Source organism: Canis lupus, chromosome 5, assembly GCF_003254725.2.
Source record: "Canis lupus dingo isolate Sandy chromosome 5, ASM325472v2, whole genome shotgun sequence".
Lineage (NCBI taxonomy): Eukaryota > Metazoa > Chordata > Mammalia > Carnivora > Canidae > Canis > Canis lupus.
This window is the reverse complement of record NC_064247.1, coordinates 68,876,994-68,898,352: the sequence shown is the minus strand read 5'-3', so window position 1 is coordinate 68,898,352 and position 21,359 is coordinate 68,876,994. Positions and strand designations below refer to the sequence as shown.

At 44.1% G+C, this 21,359-nt stretch overlaps 1 protein-coding gene across 24 annotated transcripts in view; it reads left to right on the top strand.

The window, feature by feature from the left end:
- The window catches only part of CDH13 (cadherin 13), a 1,387,059-nt gene that overhangs the window by 1,118,084 nt on the left and 247,616 nt on the right, over positions 1 to 21,359 (top strand). For 2 of the 24 annotated variants that reach the window (XM_049110666.1, XM_049110668.1), the window contains one exon: positions 642 to 1,710. The exons of the other annotated variants lie outside the window; for them this stretch is intronic. In XM_049110666.1, the coding sequence (XP_048966623.1) occupies positions 642 to 730 (89 nt within the window). In that variant the 3' untranslated portion in view covers positions 731 to 1,710. Of the gene's footprint in view, positions 1 to 641; positions 1,711 to 21,359 lie in introns of those variants that run through there. 24 annotated transcript variants of the gene reach the window in all.

Here is a 21,359-nt window from a genome sequence, read left to right as displayed (position 1 = left end):
TCAACAAGGATGTTCTTACCAGTAACAGTAAGCAAAGGTATAGCAGAGGAGGACTATGTTTTAGAGGAAAGAATGTAGGGCTTGATCTGGGGAAGAGGAACCCAGTAGGCCAGGCCAAGCCAGTGGTTGCCAGACCTTCCACATCTGAAATACCTGGGGAAATGTCTTAAAACACACATGCTGGGAATTCCCCCCAAATTCTGATTTGACAGGCCTGAGGCAGCACCCCGAAATGTATGCTTTGACATATTCACCAAGGGATTTTGCTTCTCAGCTGGTGGAAGGTCTGAGAGTCCTTACTGGACAGAAGAGTGAGGCTAGCCTGGCCTGGAGAAGAAACAGAAAAGGCCATTAGAGGTTGAAACTCTCCCACCACCTCCAAGCCCCAGGGTGCATGTTCCTTCCCAGCCCTACCCAGCCAGCAGCTTCAGGAACCCGGGCGGGGGAGGGGGTAGGTTACCTGCAGGCCTGTCCCTGCCACATCTGCTCCTGCTGGATCCTGGCAGACACCCAGACCTGCTTTCCCTCTGGCTCTTGACGCCTGGTTTTTTGGGCTCTTGCTTTGCTGGTCCATCTACTTAACTGTTTACTTTTTTATTTTATTTTTTATTTTTTAAAGATTTTATTTCTTTATTTGACAGAGAGAGAAATGGGGAGAGAGAAAGAGAGAGAGAGAACACACAAGCATGGGGAGTTGCAGCCAGAAGGAGGAGCAGGGAGCCTGATGTAGGGCTCCATCCCAGGACCCGTGGATCATGACATGAACCAAAGGCAGATGCTTAACTGACTGAGCCACCCAGAAGCCTACTGTCTACTTGTTTATTTCAATCCTTTAAAGGGCCTGATTAACTTATGCTTGTGACAACAACTCAAAACACAGTAATCCCACCCCAGCACTTCCCATCATCATCACGCTTGGCACTGTGTGCATTCTCTCTGGGCATTCTCCCTTTCTTATCTGATCATACATCTGTAGAGACAAGAGACAGGGCTCTACTTTGTTTAGAGTTGATTTCACAAAACCATGGAGTTATAGAATGCAGTTTATCTTATAACTGGTCTCCCCTCACTCTCTCCCCCCTAAAAGTTATGGTCATGTTTCCATGACAATTTAAATTTTTTCTTTTTAAAAACAGCCCTGTAACACTGTAATGCACTCATTTCTCATTCTCAGGTTTCTAACTCTTTTTTGAAACCTGAGTAATCAAATATGGGTCTCATTTGTGGACTTCCTTACATACTGGCACCCTTCCACCCTAATGGCTAGATTCCCCATGACAGGACTATCTCTTGCTGACATTTAGCCCCCTGATCCCAGACCCCAACACCATCACATCTTCCCCTGACCCAATCTGGGTTTGATGAGACCTCTGTGTTACACTATGGTTCAGCAGTGAGAAAACAGCTGCCAGGGGCTGCCCCAGGATAGTATTGAAAAGTGAAAATGTCACCATGCAAAAGCTGTATTTACAGACTACGAAGTGACCATTTTTCATACATTGTTTATTTTTATTTTACACCTCTCCTGTCAATCCCAATATAAACTGTTGGTTTTTTCTCCCTCATAAATCTAATTTGAATACCACGGTGGCCAATAGCAAATCTCTCTCTCTTTTTTTGAACACAGCAAAATTGTGTTCCCATTTCACAGTTTTATTTAAAAGGGGTGGGGAGAATACTTATCGTAATAAAAATAACAGAACTCAGAAATTCCACTGGCGTTTTGTCCAAAATAGATTTTGTTAGCATTGGGATGTGGCAGTACTATGGATAAGAAACCCATCTTGATCACCTGTTTCCCCTGAAGGAGCTCTAAAACCTTTCTTCTTGGCATGTGTTCCAATGGGAGAGAGGACAGAGGAGACATGATTACATTATCAGGCAGAAACACATGACTATAAATAATTGACTCTCTCATGTTTCGTGAGCCTTAACCTCGTACTTCAGAATGTTTATTTCCTTTATTTCAAAATGTTTATTTACTTTTGTCCATTGACTTTAATTAATTTTGCCTTTGGCTCATAAACAGGTAAAGTTGAAAACTTTTATATTTGCATTTTTATTTTGAAGCAAGCTAACTAATTAAACTTTTCAATTTGGTTTCACTGTGCTGCGCCAGAGCTGTAGAAAAATGGCTGACCATCATAGATTTGTGACCATTTTACTAAGGAAGAGGGGGAAGAAGCTTATGAAAATTATAATGGTTTTATGGAAATGCTGAAGAAAAAGCCTGCATTAAAGGTCTCTATGCCACAGGAAGAGAGACAAGCAACTGAGGTATAAAAAAGGAAGGTTCTAGAAACTACATAAATGTGAACTTCCCTTGAATTCTAGAAAAAATGTAGGATGAGTTAATATAAAAATGGATCATGAGCATATAATTTTCAGTAATGTTACTCAACTGGAAAAAAACAAAAACAAAAACAAAAAAAACAAAAAAAGAAGTATACCCAAAGCATAATGTATGTTGACTTCAGTCTAACTCCTGACAAGTTCTTCTATGAAATCTTAGGAATTTTTTTAAAATGAGAACACCATTTTTTATTTTTATTTTTTTTAATTTTATTTATTTATTTATGATAGTCACACACAGAGAGAGAGAGAGGCAGAGACACAGGAGGAGGGAGAAGCAGGCTCCATGCACCAGGAGCCCGACGTGGGATTCGATCCTGGGTCTCCAGGATCGTGCCCTGGGCCAAAGGCAGGCGCTAAACCGCTGCGCCACCCAGGAATCCCACACCATTTTTTAAAAGGTAAAAATTCAAGACACTATTTTAGAACTCACAACTATATCGTCAACTAATCTTTGACAAAGCAGGGAAGAATATCCAGTGGGGAAAAAAAAAGACAGTGTCTTCAACAAATGGTGTTAAGAAAACTGGACAGCCACATGCAGAAGATTGAAACTGAACGAGTTTTTTATGCCACGCATGAAAATAAATTCAAAATGGATGAAAGACCTAAATGTGAAACATGAAATTATCAAAATCCTAGAGGAGAACACAGGCAGAAACCTCTTTGACTTCGGCTGTAGCAACTTCTTGCTAGACACATCTCTGAACAAAAGCAAAAATGAACTACTGGGACTTGATCAAGATAAAAACTTGTGCACAGCAAAGGAAACAGTCAAGAAAACTAAAAGGCAACCTATGAAATGGGAGATGATATTTGCCAATGACATATCTGATAAAGGGTTAGTATCCAAGATCTATAAAGAACTTATCAAACTCAAAACCCCAAAACCAAATAATCCAGTTAAGAAATGGCCAAAGACATGAATAGAAATTTTTCCAAAGAAGACATCTAGATGACTAACAGATACATGAAAAGATACTCAACATCATTCATCATCAGGGAAATTTGAATCAAAACCATGATGAGATGCCACCTCACACCTGTCAGAATGGCTAAAATCAACAGCACAGGAAACAACAGGTTTTGGTTAGGATGTGGAAAAAGGGGAGCCCTCTTGTTGAGGAGAATGCAAACTGGTGTGGCCACTCTGAAACACAGTATGGAGGTTCCTCAAAAAGTTAAAAATAGAACTACCCTATGACCTAGCAATTACACTACTGGGTATTTACCCAAAGGATACAAAAATACAGATGTGAAGGGGTACATGCCTGCCGATGTTTATCGGAAGCATTATCTACAATAGCCAAGCTATAGAAGGACCCCAAGTGTCCATCAACTGATGAATGGATAAAGAAGATATGGTATATATAAAATGGATTATTACTCAGCCATCAAAAAGAACAAAATCTTGCCATTTGCAATGACATGGATGGAACTAGAGTATATTATGCTAAGCAAAATAAGTCATAGAAAGACAAATACCATATGATTTCACTCATATGGAATTTAAGGAACAAAATACATGAACATACGGGAGGAAAAAAAGAGATACGAGAACAAACCATAAGAGACTCTTAACGATAGGGAACAAACTGATGGTTACTGGAGGGCAGGGAGGAGGGGGGATGGGCTAAACAGGTGATGGAGATTAAGGAGGACACTTGTGATGAGCACTAAGTGTTGTTTGTAAATGATGAATCACTAAATTCTACTCTGAAACCAATATTACACTATATGTGAATTTAAATAACTAACTAGAATTTTTTAAAAAATGAAACAACAAAAAACAACTTAGAGAAGATATTTGTAACACATTTATTTTTTTAAGATTTTATTTATTTATTCATGAGAGACACAGAGAAAGAGAGAGGCAGAGACATAGGCAGAGGGAGAAGCAGGCTCCCTGCAGGGAGCCCAGGACCCCAGGATCACACCCTGAGCAGAAGGCAGACATTCAACCACTGAGCCACCCGGGTGTCCCTATGTGTAACACATTTAATTGATAAGAGAAAGTAATCAGAATGTATGAAGAATTCCTAAACTCAGTAAGAAATTTAAAAAAAAGAAATTCTTTTTAGAGATCTGGAAGATATAGTCATTTCACAGAATAAGAAATGTAAGTGATGAAAAATGCATTAAAAATCAGTTCAAATTCATTGGCCATCGGTGAAATTCAAATAACAACTGCAATTAGATGTGATTTTATGCCTACCTGATTGGTAATGAAGTGCAAACATCGGGCCCCTCATCCACTGCCACTGGGAGCATGAGTTGGAGCAATGGCTTTGAAGGACAGTCTGTCATTATTTCTGCTGCAGTTGAAGATGTGGTACCTACTCCTAGGTCTGTACCTGCAAGACACTTTCCTATGTGCACCCGGACACATGGAGGCAGGCTGTTCCCCAACACCATGGCTAGCCATTGCAAAACCAGGGAACATCTGTGTGCTCACTAATGAAGCGAACAGAATAAATGACAGCACAGTCATCTGGCCAGCCACGCTGCAGCACCGACAGCTGATCTCCAGAACATACTGTGCCACAAAAAAAAAACAAAAAAAAAACACAATTTGCAGAAAAATATATATGGTACCATTCCAGTTATAGAGAATTCAGAAATGCAAAAAACAAAAAGAAAAGAAAAGAAAGAAAAGAAAGGAAAGGAAAGAAAAGAAAAAAAGAAAAGAAAAGAAAAAACATTTAGCGACAGATAAGGAGTAAAACTATGGAGCAAAACAGTGGATTAAGAGATAAAGAAATCCTGATGGAGGGTGGGATAGAGGGGAACATTCGAGGCTCTGGTGGCATTGTACGTGGTACTTCCTAAGCTGGGTGCTGGGTAGAAGTGTGATTGTATTGTCTCTTGTGCCAGCTGTATGTTGTATGTGTATGTGTACACATATGTGTGTTTGCATATATTCCTGTATATGTAGGAAATAATCCATAATTTTAAAAGGAGAAGTATGGGTTAGATGACATTTGTCGGGCACTAATCTTATCTCATTCAGCATCTGTATCAATAACTTATCAAAATCATGGATCATACAGAGTAGATGAGGGCTAGCTAATATCTCAGATAACTGAATCAGGTTTCCTAAAAATCAGGGACACAGTGCGATCATAAACTGATGATTTCATGTCACAGAAATGAGTGTAAAGTCTTTGCCTGAGATTCTTCAAAGCCAGTCACTAAATCAAGGTGAGATCCTCTATGTTAAACAGCAATTCATGTGATAACAATGTTGGGGTCTTAGTTGATCGCAATCTCAAAAGAAATCTTCTGTATAAATATCTGCTCAGAGAATGATTTCCCTCCCATACCCAGCAAGGGTCAGTCCGCATTGCATTTTTTGCTCTTAGCACCTGAATTTGAATAGGAAGTTGACAAATTGCAGTAAGTTCGAAGGATGGTGCCTAGTAATGAAAGATATATCAGCATACAAGTTTTCAGTCCATCAGAGGAGGATTTGGAAGAGCCAGAGCAGAACTACAGGCTTCCAGAAAATTGGTTCCAGCTCAATGTGCGCAAAACCACACTGATAATCAGAGATGCTGAAAAAAGCAATGGGCTTCCTTGTAAGGTGTGAGCTTGGGTCCCTGGAGTGTTCAGAGAGAGATTGGATAACTCCCTCTTCCTTCAGTTGTGCTTAGTAGGTGGACTCCTTGGCTCCAATGTCCCTTCTACTTCATGGCTTCCATGAGTCTAGGAGAATAGCCAAAGAGAAGTCACAGGAGGAAATAGGAAGCCACTTTGGTTTACCCATAACTGAGGGGAAAAGTGGAGCACACAGGGCAGACGCTCAAGTACAGTCCCTTGCACACCTGCCCTGCAGTTCCTACAAGTGGCAGTGAGCATCCTGCAGATGAAACATTGATCTGTTTGGCAGGACCCATCTCTGCTGACATCACCCCTAGGAAAGGGGCTGCTATAATGTGGCTTCCAGCCTGCACAAGGGAAAGAACAGGGGCTTGGTTTATTGCTTCTCACGATTATGTCCAAAACAGGCTGTCCAAGGGTACTTCTCCCTGTCACTCTGTCTCTGAATTCTGACAGAGCAGAGCAACCACTTTCTAGAACATTGGCAATGGCAGTGCAGAGGGAGAGACAGCCTGGCACATTACACAGCATCTCTTACCGCATCCATTCCAAAGGGACACACCTTCTTTGTGCTCACATGTCATAAGCCACATCTAAACCCAACAGAGAAGGCGAGGACAGCCCTTCCATGCACCAGAAGGAGAACTGGAGGCATCTGTTGACAGCAGGAATGGCCACCACATTCAATATGGCAGGATGGGGAGGGACAAGTCTGTGGGGAGAGCAAATGAGGGCTAAACAGAGGCCAGCTCCTGAAGGTCCTTTATGCTGTGTTCTAGAATTCTTACTATACCCAGCAAAATCCATTGAAGTATACTGAGTCTGGGAGTGACACGATTGCTCATTTTAGAAATCGGATATGGCAACATTGGTTCCACAAACACACGTGATACAAAGGAGATAAGGTCCCCGTTGCATCTGGTGAAGGGAGGGGGAATCAGCAATCAGCAATCTAAACAGCTGATATCATCCCAGATGGTGGTTAAGTTGTAGGAAGAAAAGATGGGATAATGGCTGGAGCCTGGCGGAGAGGGAAGACGGGCTCACGGCCGTCGGCGAAGAGAGAGAAGTGGATGCAGTAGAAAGTTCGCAGGAGACAGGAGCAACAGAACTGGGTCATCTCACCTGGTTGAGAGCGTGAGTGAGATAAGATAGGCCAAGGGCAGGAGGCTCCAGGAAACAGTAGTTGAATTTAGTTGGAGTGGCTCCTTTGAAGCATTCGGTCCCCATGGATGTAGATGAGACATCAACCCTTTTCAGGAGTGGGGAACAGACAAGCCACGCAACTGGTTTATGAAGATGGAAATTTCCACAAGGGCTTATGTAAAGACTCAAGTCAATGGGAGCTGCCTTTTTATTTTATTTTTTTATTTTTTATTTATTTATTTTTTTTGGAGCTGCCTTTTTAATTGATAAGAGCGACTCAGAGGTAAGGGGAGAAGGGGATGCCTGATGCTCATGTGGCCGTAGCGTCAGGGCCGTTCTTGGGAACACCGAGCAGACCTCCCCACCAGCTAATCGATGGTCTGCACGTGACCTTGGGTGCCTTCCTATGGAACAAGAGGATGAGATTAGAAGCACAGATGCCTCTCCTGCTCCTCTTTCCCCCCTCTCTGCCTGGCAGTCGGGAAAATCCACAGCTTTATCAGCTGAGGAGGCATCTAACAAACTCTGCTCTGCCCCCTGCAGGCCCCTTCGGCACCGTGAACGTGAACACCACCGGCTTGGTTCTGTGTACCCCCCAGAACCACAAATCCTGCAAGTGGAGGGCCCCCAGTGGTAGTCTGATAGCTCCTTCTCCTACAAGGCAGGGTTCCCTCCTGACACCCCAAGGCAAGTGGCCTTCAACCCACACACACAGACACACATGCACACACACACACGGGGTCAGCAATGGTTGCTCATGTTCAACCTACACAACCATGTTCTTTCTTCCCCACGACGCATGCACTGGTCCTAACCGGGCTTCACATTGAATCAGTCCGTTTGGGTTTGAACATGACACCATTCGAGTATTAGAAGCTAACATGCCCCCATTTTAGGACACCTCCATATCAAGTTAGGTGAGTTCTTGTCTTTGTTTCTTTGTATCTTTTCTCTTTAATTCTTAAAAAGAAGACTTAGGACCCCAGGCAAGACAGATCCAATTCCTACAATTCATGCTCATATGGCAAGTCGCACTGTCTACACTGCCCACTGTCCCCTCTCCTCCTGACAGCCTCTCATGTGTCTCTTTCTCCGGTAGCCATGGGGACCAAGATGATCCGGGACTCCAGCCATGATCCAAGTAGGACAGAAGCCAAGGGTGGGGGTGGAGGGTTCTAGCCCTTTCCCTAAAACTTGTTCCTCAGTACCAGGAAGAAATCTAATCCATAGCAGCTGATATCCAAGGAGCACTCTTATCAAGCCCCTTGCACTCGATTAACTCTGAAGCTCTTTCTGCTCAAACGTTTTATGGTTCAAAGAGGAAAAAAAAAAATACACTGTGCACATTTTTCTTTCTCTAAAGATTGGGAAGAAATGCAGGAAAAGCTTGTCTTGTCCATGTTTTTATAAAAATATAAAGCATGTGTCCTCTGTGACAGAGCTATTTCTTTCCCTCTAAATCCAGCAGAGCCCATGATAGAGCTTAAGCATGAGCCAATGTCACACATTCATCTTCCTGAGCCACGATGCTCTGTTTCCAAAAAGATAACACAGCTTCCGCGAGATCAGAAACCTTGAGATTTAGGAGGTGGCCGCTCACGTGTCTATGGGGATTGAGCCTGGAAAATGTGTCCATCATTAGCTGACCCCAAGAACATGATTTACGGCCTCTGAGGGCAGAGGCCCAGCGGCAGTTCTTCACTGGATTAATTCTTGAGAAACTGATCCTGAAACATTCCTCAAGTGATAGATTCATGTGTTTTTCTCATATTTGGGGCTGCCCCCAGGCTTGCTGTCTGCCTCTGCCCGGCCTGGCCTTGGCTGTAGAGCATCTGTCTGGCACAGACTCCGAGGCTGATTCCACCAGCTGCTGGCAGCATGACCTCAAGCCAGTCACCACTGTCCCCTCACAGACAACATGGGGATGAAAACAGAACCTCCATGGAGGTCAGGCTGATGCTCTGGGGTTCAGCATGGCTTCCCCACATACTGAGAGCAGTCTGTGTGGTAGGCTGAATCGTGGCGCCCAAAGATCTCAGGTCCTGGCACCTAGAACTTGTAAATTTTTTTTTTTTTTTAAAGAAGAGCCTTTGCAGGTGCAATGAAGTTAAGGATTTTTAGATGAGGAGATCACCCTGGATTATGTGGTCAGGGTAGTGTCATCACAAAGGTCCTTCCAAGAGGCAGGCAAAGAGAGATGACACAGACAAGCAGAGAAGGAGGGGATATGAGGACAGCACGCGCAGAAATGCGGCCACAAGACAACAAATGCCAGCAGCCACCAGAAGCTGGAAGAGGCAGGGACTGGATTGTCCCCTGGACCCTTCAGAGGGAACAGGGTTCTGCCAACACCTTGATTTAAGACTCCTGGCCCCCAGCACTGCGAGAGAGTACATTTCTGTGGTTTGGAGCTGCTCAGTTTGGACTACTTTGTTAAGCAGCCCTAGAAAACCATAGTCAGTGAAGGCAGAGCCACGAGCATCACTGGGATACAAGCCCCGAGGGAACAGGAACCTGGTCACTGTGGGCACCGTATGCACATCTCCTGGGTGTTCAGTGAGAGAATTCAGATCACTGCCTCTCCACTTCTCCCTTTCTCTCTGACGCCTTGTTTAACTGGCTCCCTCTCCCCTTCTTCTGTCCCTGGTCAAACTCACTGCCTGCAGATAAGCCCTGATTTCTCACCCACTTGCTTGCTGACTTCTGTCTTCCAGGACCCACAGGGTGGGCTTTTCACTGTGCATCTTCCAGTAAAAGAGTTGCCCAGGATGTATGGACTGTGCAGGACAACCTCTCTGATGTTACTTTTCTCTCCTGAGATGAGCCTTTTGGATGCTGATACCTGCCAGATTTACTGGGCCATCCCTGGTGCAAGCATGTGTTTATGAGCTTAAATTCAGGAGAAGCAGAATGTCTAGGAGTCTGAAAGGCAGGGGTTGGTATGATTGGGTGCTCCAGACTTGCAACTCAGTGCTTTTCCAACATGGCTTGCAAATAGAGCCCCAAAGTTCCCAGCTCCTCCAAATGTCTAATGCACCCACTCTCCTAGCAGGAGCGAGAGTTTGCAAGCGCCACACGGATGCTGCTTTTCAGGCAGTAATACCTTTGTAGGCTCAGTACACAGGCAGGTTGTCCTGTGGAAGTTCATGCTCTGAAGACTTTGATGCTAAGTGGTCCTTGGGGCATCAGGGGGCAGACCTTCCATAGTGGGTAATGCGGGAGGAGGCAGTGGAGACTGTCCCTGCCCCAAATCTCAGCTGGGAGTCATGGACACTCTCAAGTCACCTAACACCAAGGGTGAGATCCACAGTGTTTCAGCCCCCGATGCTTTCAGACCGAGCAGCCTTGAATGTGGTTTTTGCCTGGTGCACGCATCACACATAGCTCTGTGCATAAGCCCCCCTGTGCCCTTCAGTGGGATGTGGGCCAGCTGAGGACCAGGGCTGTCCTCATCTTACTATCCACTGTCCTGTTGCAACACTTTGGCCATAGAGTGGCCACAATAGAGCAGAGTGGAATTGTACAGAATGTTCCCAATACATAGGCAGAGAGCCTTCTTTCCTGGGCTGGGGACAGCACTGACCCCATGAGGAAATCGTATCCAACATCTGAAAAGTAGGAGGCTCTTGAGTTGTGCAGATTATGAAGGGTATGCCACTCACTGCCATGGCAGCTGTGGTCTCTCCAAGCCCTGAGGTGACATGGGCCGGGGGGTGGGGGGTGGGGTGGCTATGAAGAAAGCCTTTCTGGGAGGTCAGGTTAGACTCACACCATTGTCATAAATCCCTTTTACATGTCCACGAATGGTCCCTGGGTGATTCTGCTCTGTAACAGGCAACTATGGAAGCACAAGATGTCCCATTTCAGATCTCCCAGGCCTTTTGCTATAGTGAATACACATTTGCTTGCACACTCACTTTCTCTGTCAGCCGTCTGTGTGTTCCCTGCTCCAGATCTCTCTGCCACAAAACAAGAGGTCAGAGTCAGGGAAGGAGATGTGATGATAGAAAAGCAGAGGCCGGAGATTCAGAGAGAGATAGGACAGTGTTGTGTCACTGACTTTGAAGGTGGACGGAGGGGCTAAGGAGCCAGGAAATGCAGGTGGCCCATGTTCAGCACAGCGTTCCCTCTGCATGCCTTACTTAGGACGTCAGAACCTTGGGCATTGGTAGACAGCTCTTTCAACTGGCCCTTTCCAGGGCTAGACTGGAAGTCTACAAATGGACCTTAGCCAACAGGAAGCATTTCAGAAAGGAGAGACAAGGCTATGGGAAAGGCTAAGATCAGTTTGACAACTTACAACGAGGGGCCATGTTCCATTATCCCTGAGCCACCTGGTGTAGGGCATGGACACTGAAATATTGTTGAGGCTTAATATTGAGTTAAGGGATCCCTGGGTGGCGCAGCAGTTTGGCGCCTGCCTTTAGCCCAGGGCACGATCCTGGAGACCCAGGATCGAATCCCACGTCGGGCTCCCAGTGCATGGAGCCTGCTTCTCCCTCTGCCTGTGTCTCTGGCTCTCTCTCTCTCTCTCTGTGACTATCATAAATAAATAAAAATTTTAAAAAATATTGAGTTAAAATGATGATCACCTTCCTTGTACTTGGTAGTGCACCTCTATTTATGCATATAGTCTACCTCTATTTACCTTAGTAGTCTACCTCTATTTATACACATTTATACATATTTATATGTAATCTAAGATTACATTGAGAAAAAAAGAACCATTTCACACTAATCTTGCATTCATCTAAGACTTCCCTCCTACTTTTTTTTTTTTTTAATCAAAGCAGAGCCTCTGAGCCAGGCCTCCTTCATCTGGTAAAAACAGTGACATTCTCTAAGAACACAGAACCCTGAGCTGAATATTACAGATTTTTAACTCATTTCATCTACCCAACAACCCCCTCAGATGAGGACCATTATTATGCAGGGGAACATCTGAGTTATGTACCTATTGGTGCTCTTAGCCTGGGGAGTAGATACCTTTGGCCTGTCCCCTATTTCCAAGAAGAGAACATTCCAATCTGGAAAGGCAGCACCATTAGGAGGCTGAAATGTGCACATGGGGAAAACCATTTAAAAACACAAATGAAATGAGAAAATATTTGTACAAAGGGAGCTGGATATTATTGGTTCTATTCTCCATTCATTTCGTGACTAAATATTTCCTGAGCACCTACTATGTGCCTGGCTCTGTGGCATTCGGTGGATTAAAAGGGTGAATCAAATGTACATCATTTAGTTTTATACGCCTAAGGTATTCCCTGAGTGGTGTCCTGACGGTCTGGAAGAGGTAATGCAGCTTTCAAAAGTGACATTTCACCGTGGAGAGAAATGAGTATGGTGCGTGGAAATGACTCTCCAGCTCCATGTGACACCAAGTGGAAATAAGCGTCAGGGAGAAGCTTCACCTCCCCTTCCCCAGGCTGCGAGCCCACACGTCCAAAGGGCTCCTTCTTAGATCTCAATCCCAGCACATTTAATTTCACATTTGTGTGACCCTGATAAAGCTCCTTCATCAAGTTTTATTCTTCATAAAAGATCCATTTCCCCAGACTCATAAAGTGACTCCTTCTAATTCAGTGTTATTTTATAAATACTTTCATTGCGAGCATCAATCACAGGCAGCTGACTTTCCAGCCATAAAACAACAGCTTGCAGCATCACCATGTTACCCAATATGTATTTACTTATCGAGTTGAAGAACACATGTTTGCAAAATCAGCAACGTTACAGCTCTGCTAGCAATTTGCCGGCACTTTCTTCCCATTGAACACAAACTCTCAAGTCTCAGCAGTGCCGTATTTCAGCATCCCGGTTCATTTTTATCTTGTAAATGCGGTAATCACCAGCCCTCCCACCCCCATGCCAACCTCCCTGAGCCCCTCCATTGATCATGCCTGTGACTTCAGGCAGGTGATTTACGTAACAGGTGCAGTTCCAGGATCCTCGATCATCTGTTATGCATCACAACTGGGGGATGCAGGCCCTGCTTGTCCCTTGGGCACTCGATGTGGCTCCGAGATGCCCCAGACAAGCTCTAATGGGTCAGAGCAAAGGTGTTCTATAGCTGGTCTGCAGGGAGAGTTCTTGAAAATTAATCGTTCCACCTGCAAAATGCAATTAGAAATGCCTAAGCGACAGGAGCTGTGCTGGAGAGGAGTGGGAGGAACAGGCATCTTGGCCCAGCCTGGTGCATAACCTGGTCGATGGGCAAGTGATTTCACCTCCATCCACCTCCGCTTCGCTCTCCATAAAATAGGGCTAGTGAGTTGTTGGGCGAATCGTATGATTGAGGGCCCTGAATAGTCTTTCAAGGAGGTTAGCTCCTCTTCACTTTCATAGCCTTTTGTGTGCCCCCACTCAGCTGCTGGACAGCAGTGATCTTGAGCAGATTAAATGACTTCTCTGAGCTTCTTGTTCTTCTTTAGAAAAAGGAAATGAGCTAATTACCCTGGCAAGGATGTCATAAGAATTCCCAGGAAGCATGTAGTAGGTCCACAAGTTCATTTTCTTCTCTGTGGAATTTCTGCAAGACCACCTCAATCAGATCCCTATTTTTTTTTAATTTAAATTCAATTTGCAAATAAATAAATAAATAAATAAATAAATAAATTCAATTTGCCAACATATAACACTATATGCTCATTACATCATGTGGTCTCCTTAGTGCCAGTCATCCAGTTACCCTATCCCTTTCCCCCCCTCCCCTTCTGCAACCCTCAGTTTGTTTCCCAGAGTTAGGAGTTTCTTATGGTTTGTCTGTCTTCCTCTCTAATTTTCCTCCACTCAGTTACCCACCTCCCTTATGGTCCCTTGCACTCTTAAATTCCACATATGAGTGAAACCGTATTATAATTGTTTTTCTCCAATTGACTTATTTCACTCAACATAATATCCTCCAGTTCCATCCACGTCAATGTAAATGATAGGTATTCATCCTTTCTGATACCTGAGTGATATTTCACTGTATATATAAGCCACATCTTCTCTATCCATTCATCTGTCAAAGGACATCGTGGCTCCTTCCACAGTTTGGCTATTGTGGAAAATGCTGCTATGAACATTAGGGTGCAGGTGTCCTGGGTTTCACTACATCTGTATCTTTGGGATAAATACCTAGTAGTGCAATTGCTGGGTCATAGGGAAGCTCTATTTTTAACTTCTTGAGGAACCTCCACATTGTTTTCCAGAGTGGCTGCACCAGTTTACATTCCCACCAACAGTACAAGAGGGTTCCCCTTTCTCCACATCCTCTCCAACATTTGTTGTTCCCTGTCTTGTTATTTTTAGCCATTCTTACCAGTGTAAGGTGGTATCTTATTGTGGATTTGATTTGTATTTCCCTGATGCCTAGTGATGTGGAGCATTATTCCATGGGCTTATTAGGCTCCCTATCTTTTACAAGTATCTGCAGACCAACTTTACACAGTGACAGATGTGTGCTCATTCTACAGGTGGGAAATGGAGGCTGTGCGAGCTTGCACATATTGCCCAGATCACAAACCCCGTGAGTAGTAGAGTACCAGAGTCTATAGATGTCTGGACCTACTTATTCCCAGGATTCAGTCTCCAGACCCCGTGCCAGGCCAGTAGACCCAGAATCTCCAAGGGTGTCTTTTAGGCAACAGAAGTATTTTTAAACCTTCCTAGGTGATTCAAATGAGCAGCCAGGGTTGCCACACATGGTCCTATGCCCTATTTCCTCATTGTCACACTGGTGTGTGACCCACACCTGGTGGGACCTAGGTGTCCAAGGGAAAAATTAGAACTGTCTAATTAAAAAGAGGAAAAAGGCGGGCTAGGATCTAGCTACTCAAGGCAGAGATGGGAAAGATGGCAGCTCTCTGGAGTCTAAAGAGTTGCAAGCTGGAAGATAAGTGTGAAGCTTGGGCAGGTCTCCCAGGGCAGGGAGTCCAGGGCCTAGGGAAACAGGTGCTGCCCCCTGAGCAGGTTTGACTTCTTGTGCTATTACGCGATGCTGCTTTCCTAATATGGATGAAACTGTTGAGGAGCCTAGAGTTCTGCGAACGGTGGCAGCTGAAGGCCTAATGATGGAGACAAAGGCCCCTGCACTGTGGCTTGGCTGGCAGAAGAAGGGAGCTCTGACCAATATGCCCAGGGCCCATGGAGCACCTCTGTGCCCCTGTATGTTTCCCAGGCCTCTGGCAATCTGGCTCCTGGCTCTTGGCCAGGATGGGATGCATTGTTTGTAGAATGAAAATCCAGCGTCCCTTGTTCCACAATTATTAAGAATATAAAATTACTTGTAAACAATCCCTTAAATTGGTTAAACAAAAAAAGAAAATACACAATTTCCTTTTGGTTTTTTTTCCTAGAGTTTTATAATAATATAGTTTCATATTTGAGAATTTTGGCTACTTAATGCAAATCCTATACAAAGATTTCTTATTTTGGGATATTAAGGATAGAGATTCCACTTAACGTTGCTTTTCTGAAGTATTTTAGGCAAGATCAGATAATTCAGCAGAGTATCCTGGGTCCTTCTAAAAGAGCTGCATAAAGAGAAATGACAGATAAAAAGATTAAATACAATTTTTTAAAAAGGTTTTGAGAAAAACATTACCTTAAAATTCTGGATGAAATTAAGAAATTAAGCCAATAAAGAGAATCATAACAGGAGTGTCCCCAGTTTTAGCCATGTGTTACCTTACATCTCAAAACCCCATTTCCTTGCCTAAAATCTGGCCTGCTACAGCTCAATTCAGCAGCAGCTTGCCAGAAAAGTAGGGCAAAGGTGCCGTGAAAATTGACTGATGAGCAGGAGAAACCAAAGGATTAAAATAATCATAAGGTGGTTCTGTCACCAACATCTCTTTAGAGGCATAAAAATAAATAACCTTTGAAAAGAGATGGGAGACAACCATTGCTCAACTTGTCATAACTTATTACGTATTTGACTGTCAATTTGTACTTAAAAAATCAACTAGCTTCCAGGGAGGTAAGGCAAATTGAGAAGAGAAGTCTATCGCCTTTCAAACCCAGCCTCTGGTACTCACAGCTGCACGTTGACGCTGGTGGCCACTATTAGAGGAACGTGCAACTGTCTCAAATTTAAGGTGTTCTCGTCTGTAAGAACAGGGCTTGTCTTCCTGTTTGAAGGTATTTAATCAACTCAAATCTTGGTTGGGAATATATACTTGATGCCAGTTTGATTCTGTGCAATTCTGGGGAAATAAAGTCATTGGTTAACTGAAATGCTCAATGGTTGACATGTTGCATGATTTCATGGTGACATCATTGGTGGCCCCAAAGCCCAACATTTGGGAAATGGGTTGCATTTTATTCTTGCTTATTTTGGGGGGGGAGGCTTGCAGCTAGCTGTCCCTTTTCACTTTGGTGCACCCTCTGAATATGCTGAACTAGTTGGTTATTTTAAATGGCAACTCCCACGTGAAAAATAAACTCAATTTTTTAAGTGTATGCTTTTCTCTAGTTTGCATGTGACGATCAATCCACTTATACTTCTTTGCCAGTTATCTATCGCTGTAAAACGAAATACATAAAAACTTAGTGGCTTAAAACACAAACATTTATTTGTTCATAATTTTGCAAGTCAGGATGGGAACAGCTGGATGGTTCTCATGTTGATGCTGCCTAAGGTGGCCTATGTAGACATAACCACTGTCATCTGGAAGTTCAACTGGGGCTGGATGATCCAAGGTGCCCTCAATTTACCTGTCCCATGGTTAGTGAGGGGTGTCAGCCAGGGAGCGTTAGCTCCCAGACATGTGGCTCCTCCAGCTGGAGAGCCCAGATATCTTCATATGGCAGCTGGGTTCCAGGAGAACAGGTTCCAATGCACAAGCACTTTCACACCTCTGTTTGTGTGTTTCCATGCGTCCCACTGGCCACAGGAAGTCACATGGCTAAGCCCACAGTCAGTGTGGAAGAGACAGCGTGAGAGTGTAGTTATAATGTGCTAGGGCCACTAATGAAACATTCTTACTCCCTGAAAAGCTGTCTCTGTATTCAAGGCATTTGAGATGAATGGAACCAATTTAAATATTTAAAAATACATGTGGAGCTGCCTGGATATTTCTACTTTTCTCCAGAACAGTGTCATCTAGCTCTAGGCTAAAGCAACAAAACTTACTTTCTAGGGTAATACTATTTAATAAAATATATTTATTTGTTTTCTTCCATCTTTGCTTCCTGCCTTTATCAGAGAAGATAAAGGCATGGAACAGCAAACCCAAGCTCCAAACAAGATATTTTACTTTTCTCTCATTTATTTCTTGCTCATGTAAACAAAGCCGGAGGAAGGCATTCCAGGCTTCTCTGGAAGCTCCATGGTCATCAGAGACTCAGGGACTCAGGTCCGTTCTGCCTTTCTGCTCTACCTTCCCATCATGGAACTTCTATTCAAAGGACATGGTCCAAAAAGGGCTACTAAGACCATAGTCATCATCACGTCTGCATTCTAGGTAGCAGGAAGTGAGAAGAGGGGGTGTGACAAAAGTCACACTTCCTGATTGAGGCCCCTTTAAGGAAACTTAACCTGGAGTATCACACACAATACTGGTAGTTATAACTCATTGTCTAACCCTTAGTCCATGGCCCTATTAGCTGCCAGAGAAGCTGAGCTATCTGGTCCTGCTAGTCCACAGCGTGGCCAGCTAAAATCAGGAACAAAAGAAGAGTGAGTACTAAAGAGCAACTCATAGTTTGGGCCATTGTTCCTCTAGCAAAGAGGAGTTCAGATCCTGGCTCATGGGGTAATTAGCTGTGTGGCCATCTTAGTCTCAATCTCCTCATCTGTACAATGGGCCCACCCATGTATATGACATGCCTCCCATGGTTCATATAGGATCAAGTAAGTTAATGCACAAATTGCATCATGCAATGTGGTATCATAGTGTCTCTACTGCCTCTTGTTTTGCTGGGTCGTGGGACACAGGAGAGGACTTCCTGTTCCAAAAGTGAGGTAGAAGGAAGCAGGGCGAACTTTATAGTGGGTGTACCATTTATAGGGGGCGTACTTAAGTTGTAAGTCTTAAGTTGTAATTTATCACCAACGGACACATTAACAACATTTAGTTCCTGTCCTTAGGGAAACAATTGGCTCTTTTGACAGTCACGGTCAAGAGCTGAAAACTAGTGAGCCATAGCCTGTTTTGTTTGGGCTTCCTCGTCTCACTCAGTGATCTTTTTAAAAATTCAAACTGGTATCCAATGTGTAAACATTCTGATAGTTTATATGCAAATTCAAATTCCCACCTTTTCTTGAAAAATCAAAAGATCTGACTTCTCCAGACTCATGTTCAAGAAATGCAGCAATTACCTTAAACTAAAAGGTAGCTGCCCCTGAGGCAGAACATGGACCCTCCAGTTTGCCACAGGCTACACCACTCCCAACCGTCTTGAATTTGCTTTACTCATGTTAGGTTACCCATGTGGGCAATCGGTGGGCATTTGAGCTTCTTACTCCTGGCCCAGTTCCCTGCCCTCACTCTTGGAATGGAGTCAGAGAGTCACACGCTCAGGGCTGATAAGGAAGACCCTCAGGCTGTCATAGGAAAGACCACAGGTCATTGACATCTTCATCAAAACGCTCATCGAGAACTTTTTAGATCTAATGCACAGCCTGATCGCCATATGCAAAATGTGAGAGGAATATGTGCTGATGCATGACAATCCCTAGGTAATGGGGGGGGGGGGGACAGAGGGAAGGGCCCCCCAAAGAAGCAACAGTGATGAAGCTAAATCTCCCAGGCTTTGCCTTAGGTCTAAGCCTGCTGTCCCCTGTTGCTCCCTCCCCCCCTCCAGGGCTTTCTTTAATAGTCTCCACACCCAGAGCAGAAAGCCAACCTCTTTCTCCTATTCTACCAGTGTATAGAGTGCTTGAGAGATAAGCAGAAAAACTTAAAGTGAATTATGAGGCGCAGCTTCCAATTGGACACCCCCTCAAATGAAGATAAAGCAGGTATGAAATGCTAATGTAGGTCAATGGGAAAATAAGACATTATTCATGATTCATTACATGGGTGACTTTTCAGGATTGCACGCACTGCAGAATGTGGACAGCCTCTGGATACCTATCAAGTTGCTGTGGTTATCTTTTGTCAACTAATCATTTGACAGCTTCCCTATTAATTCCTGTGTATGGGGAAACATCGGCAAGACCAGAGGAGGCTGATTCATGCATGCATGCACTCAACAGAAGTCACTAGGCTTGTCTGAGAGAAGAAAGGAGTTGTTTCCTTAGGAAAATTTAATTAATCTCTGCTTCTGCAGATGCTGAGTGTGAGTCCTAGAACTAGTATGAGTTGCTCTGCTAGTGGTTGGGCCCCACAAGGTTTCGCTCATCACTATCACACACAGCAGTGGGTCACCCCAGAACAGAGTTACAAATTGCAGCAGTCAATAAAAATAACAATAAAACTTTGCATCTCTCGAGTATTTACCATCGCCCAGGCTTTGGACTTTATATTCATTAATTTGTACATTCTCAGTGGGTACAATACCACCCCAAGGAGGAGTAAATTGGTGCTTGGGGGGACATTAAAAATATTGGATATTGCAATGGTTTGTGACCCTCCAAAGGGTCATAGTACATCAATATATATATACAGGATATCCATGGCGGGGGATGGCTGGTAGGGAAAAACATCTAAAAAGACTCTAGAAGGGAGAGGTGGATAATTATCATCATCATCATCATCATCATCATCATCATCATCATCAACATCATCATCATCATCATCATCATCATCATCATCGTAATAGGTTGAGAAGCACTGAATTAATACATTCGATGCTCACACAGCCCATTATGGGGAATAGTTTTATAGATGGAGAGGTTGAGGTTTGATGAAGCAAAGGAATTTGCCCAAGGAGGCCCAGCTAGTAAATGGTAAGAACAGGATCTCAAACCATGCCTCTAGCCCTGCTCTGCTTTGAGTTTGCACACCTACTTCTCTTTCTTCACCATTAAGGACTGTAGAGGACAGTTGGGCTGTGTCCCCCTGAACAGTCAGGAAGCAATCCCAGAGTGGTGTGGCAGGGTGAGTGGAATGGGTTCTGTGGCCTGTGCCACTAAAGTCACATTTGGCAACACTTACTACATGTGTACTCTGACAGTCATGGCCAGGAGATGTGTCTATGTCTGAAAGTAACCGTGGCCTGCTGGTGACAAGCTCATTCTGGTTTGCCTGGGACTCTCCCGGAATGCCCTCAGTTCCAGACAAACTAGATGGTTTATCATCATCCCACACCTAAAAACGCTGGTTGGACTTTGGGAACAAGGATGCCTAGAACACCTTCAAACTGAGGTTCCTTTTTTTTCTTTTTAAGATTTTATTTATTTGAGAGAGAGAGAGAGAGATAGCAAGAAAGAACATGACCAGGGAGGAGAAGGAGAAGCAGACCCCTTGCTGAGCAGGATACTGGACACAGGGCTCCACCCCAGGACCCTGGGATCATGACCTGAGCCAAAGGCAGCCGCTTAACCAACTGAGCCACCCAGGTGCCCCTAGAGTTTCAAGAGAAATATATTGAGTTTCAAATTAGCGTCAGTCCAACTACACATGTGCCCATATGCATGTGTCCCTCCCACTTGGCAAAACAAGTTGAGGTGCCCGGCATCTAAGCACTTTCATTCTGATGTGGGAATAAACGTGCATGGAGTAAGTCGGACAATGCAGTCCATGGGCACACTCCCTTTTTAGTAACCTTTGCTATACATCTCTTAGGTCATTTAGTTACAGACATGGTTGTCAATGTGGCATCAGAATGCACTACCTCCTTCTGTGACTTGGATGCTTTTTTGACGATGTGCCATTTTGTCACATTTAGGGGGCTCACTTGGTGACGTCTGCCATCTCTGATCATCTTGGGTTTTGTATTATGCATCTCCCTGGAAAGTATGCAGTTACCCCAACTGTGCTATCAGAAATCTGAGGCCAAACACAAATCTGAATGTCCATGTCTCAATATACTATTTTCTTATGGGAATGTGTTTTTTTAAAAAAGGAATCTGACAATTTTGATCACGTGAAGAAGATGTTTTGGGATGAGGTCAAAGAAATTTCAAGAATAGAATAGCTTTGTTGCCTGTGGAACAGAGTGAGCTGTATTATAGAGCCTCTCACATCTGAGGGTGCTTGATCTTTCATTGAGGTGCTAAGCAGGCCCCTCACTTTGGGATCCACTCTCCACTCTTCACGGGCGTGGCTGTTCTCGAAGTCACAGGGAAGCAAAACTTCAAACACCAGCACTTAAGGTTCTAACACCAG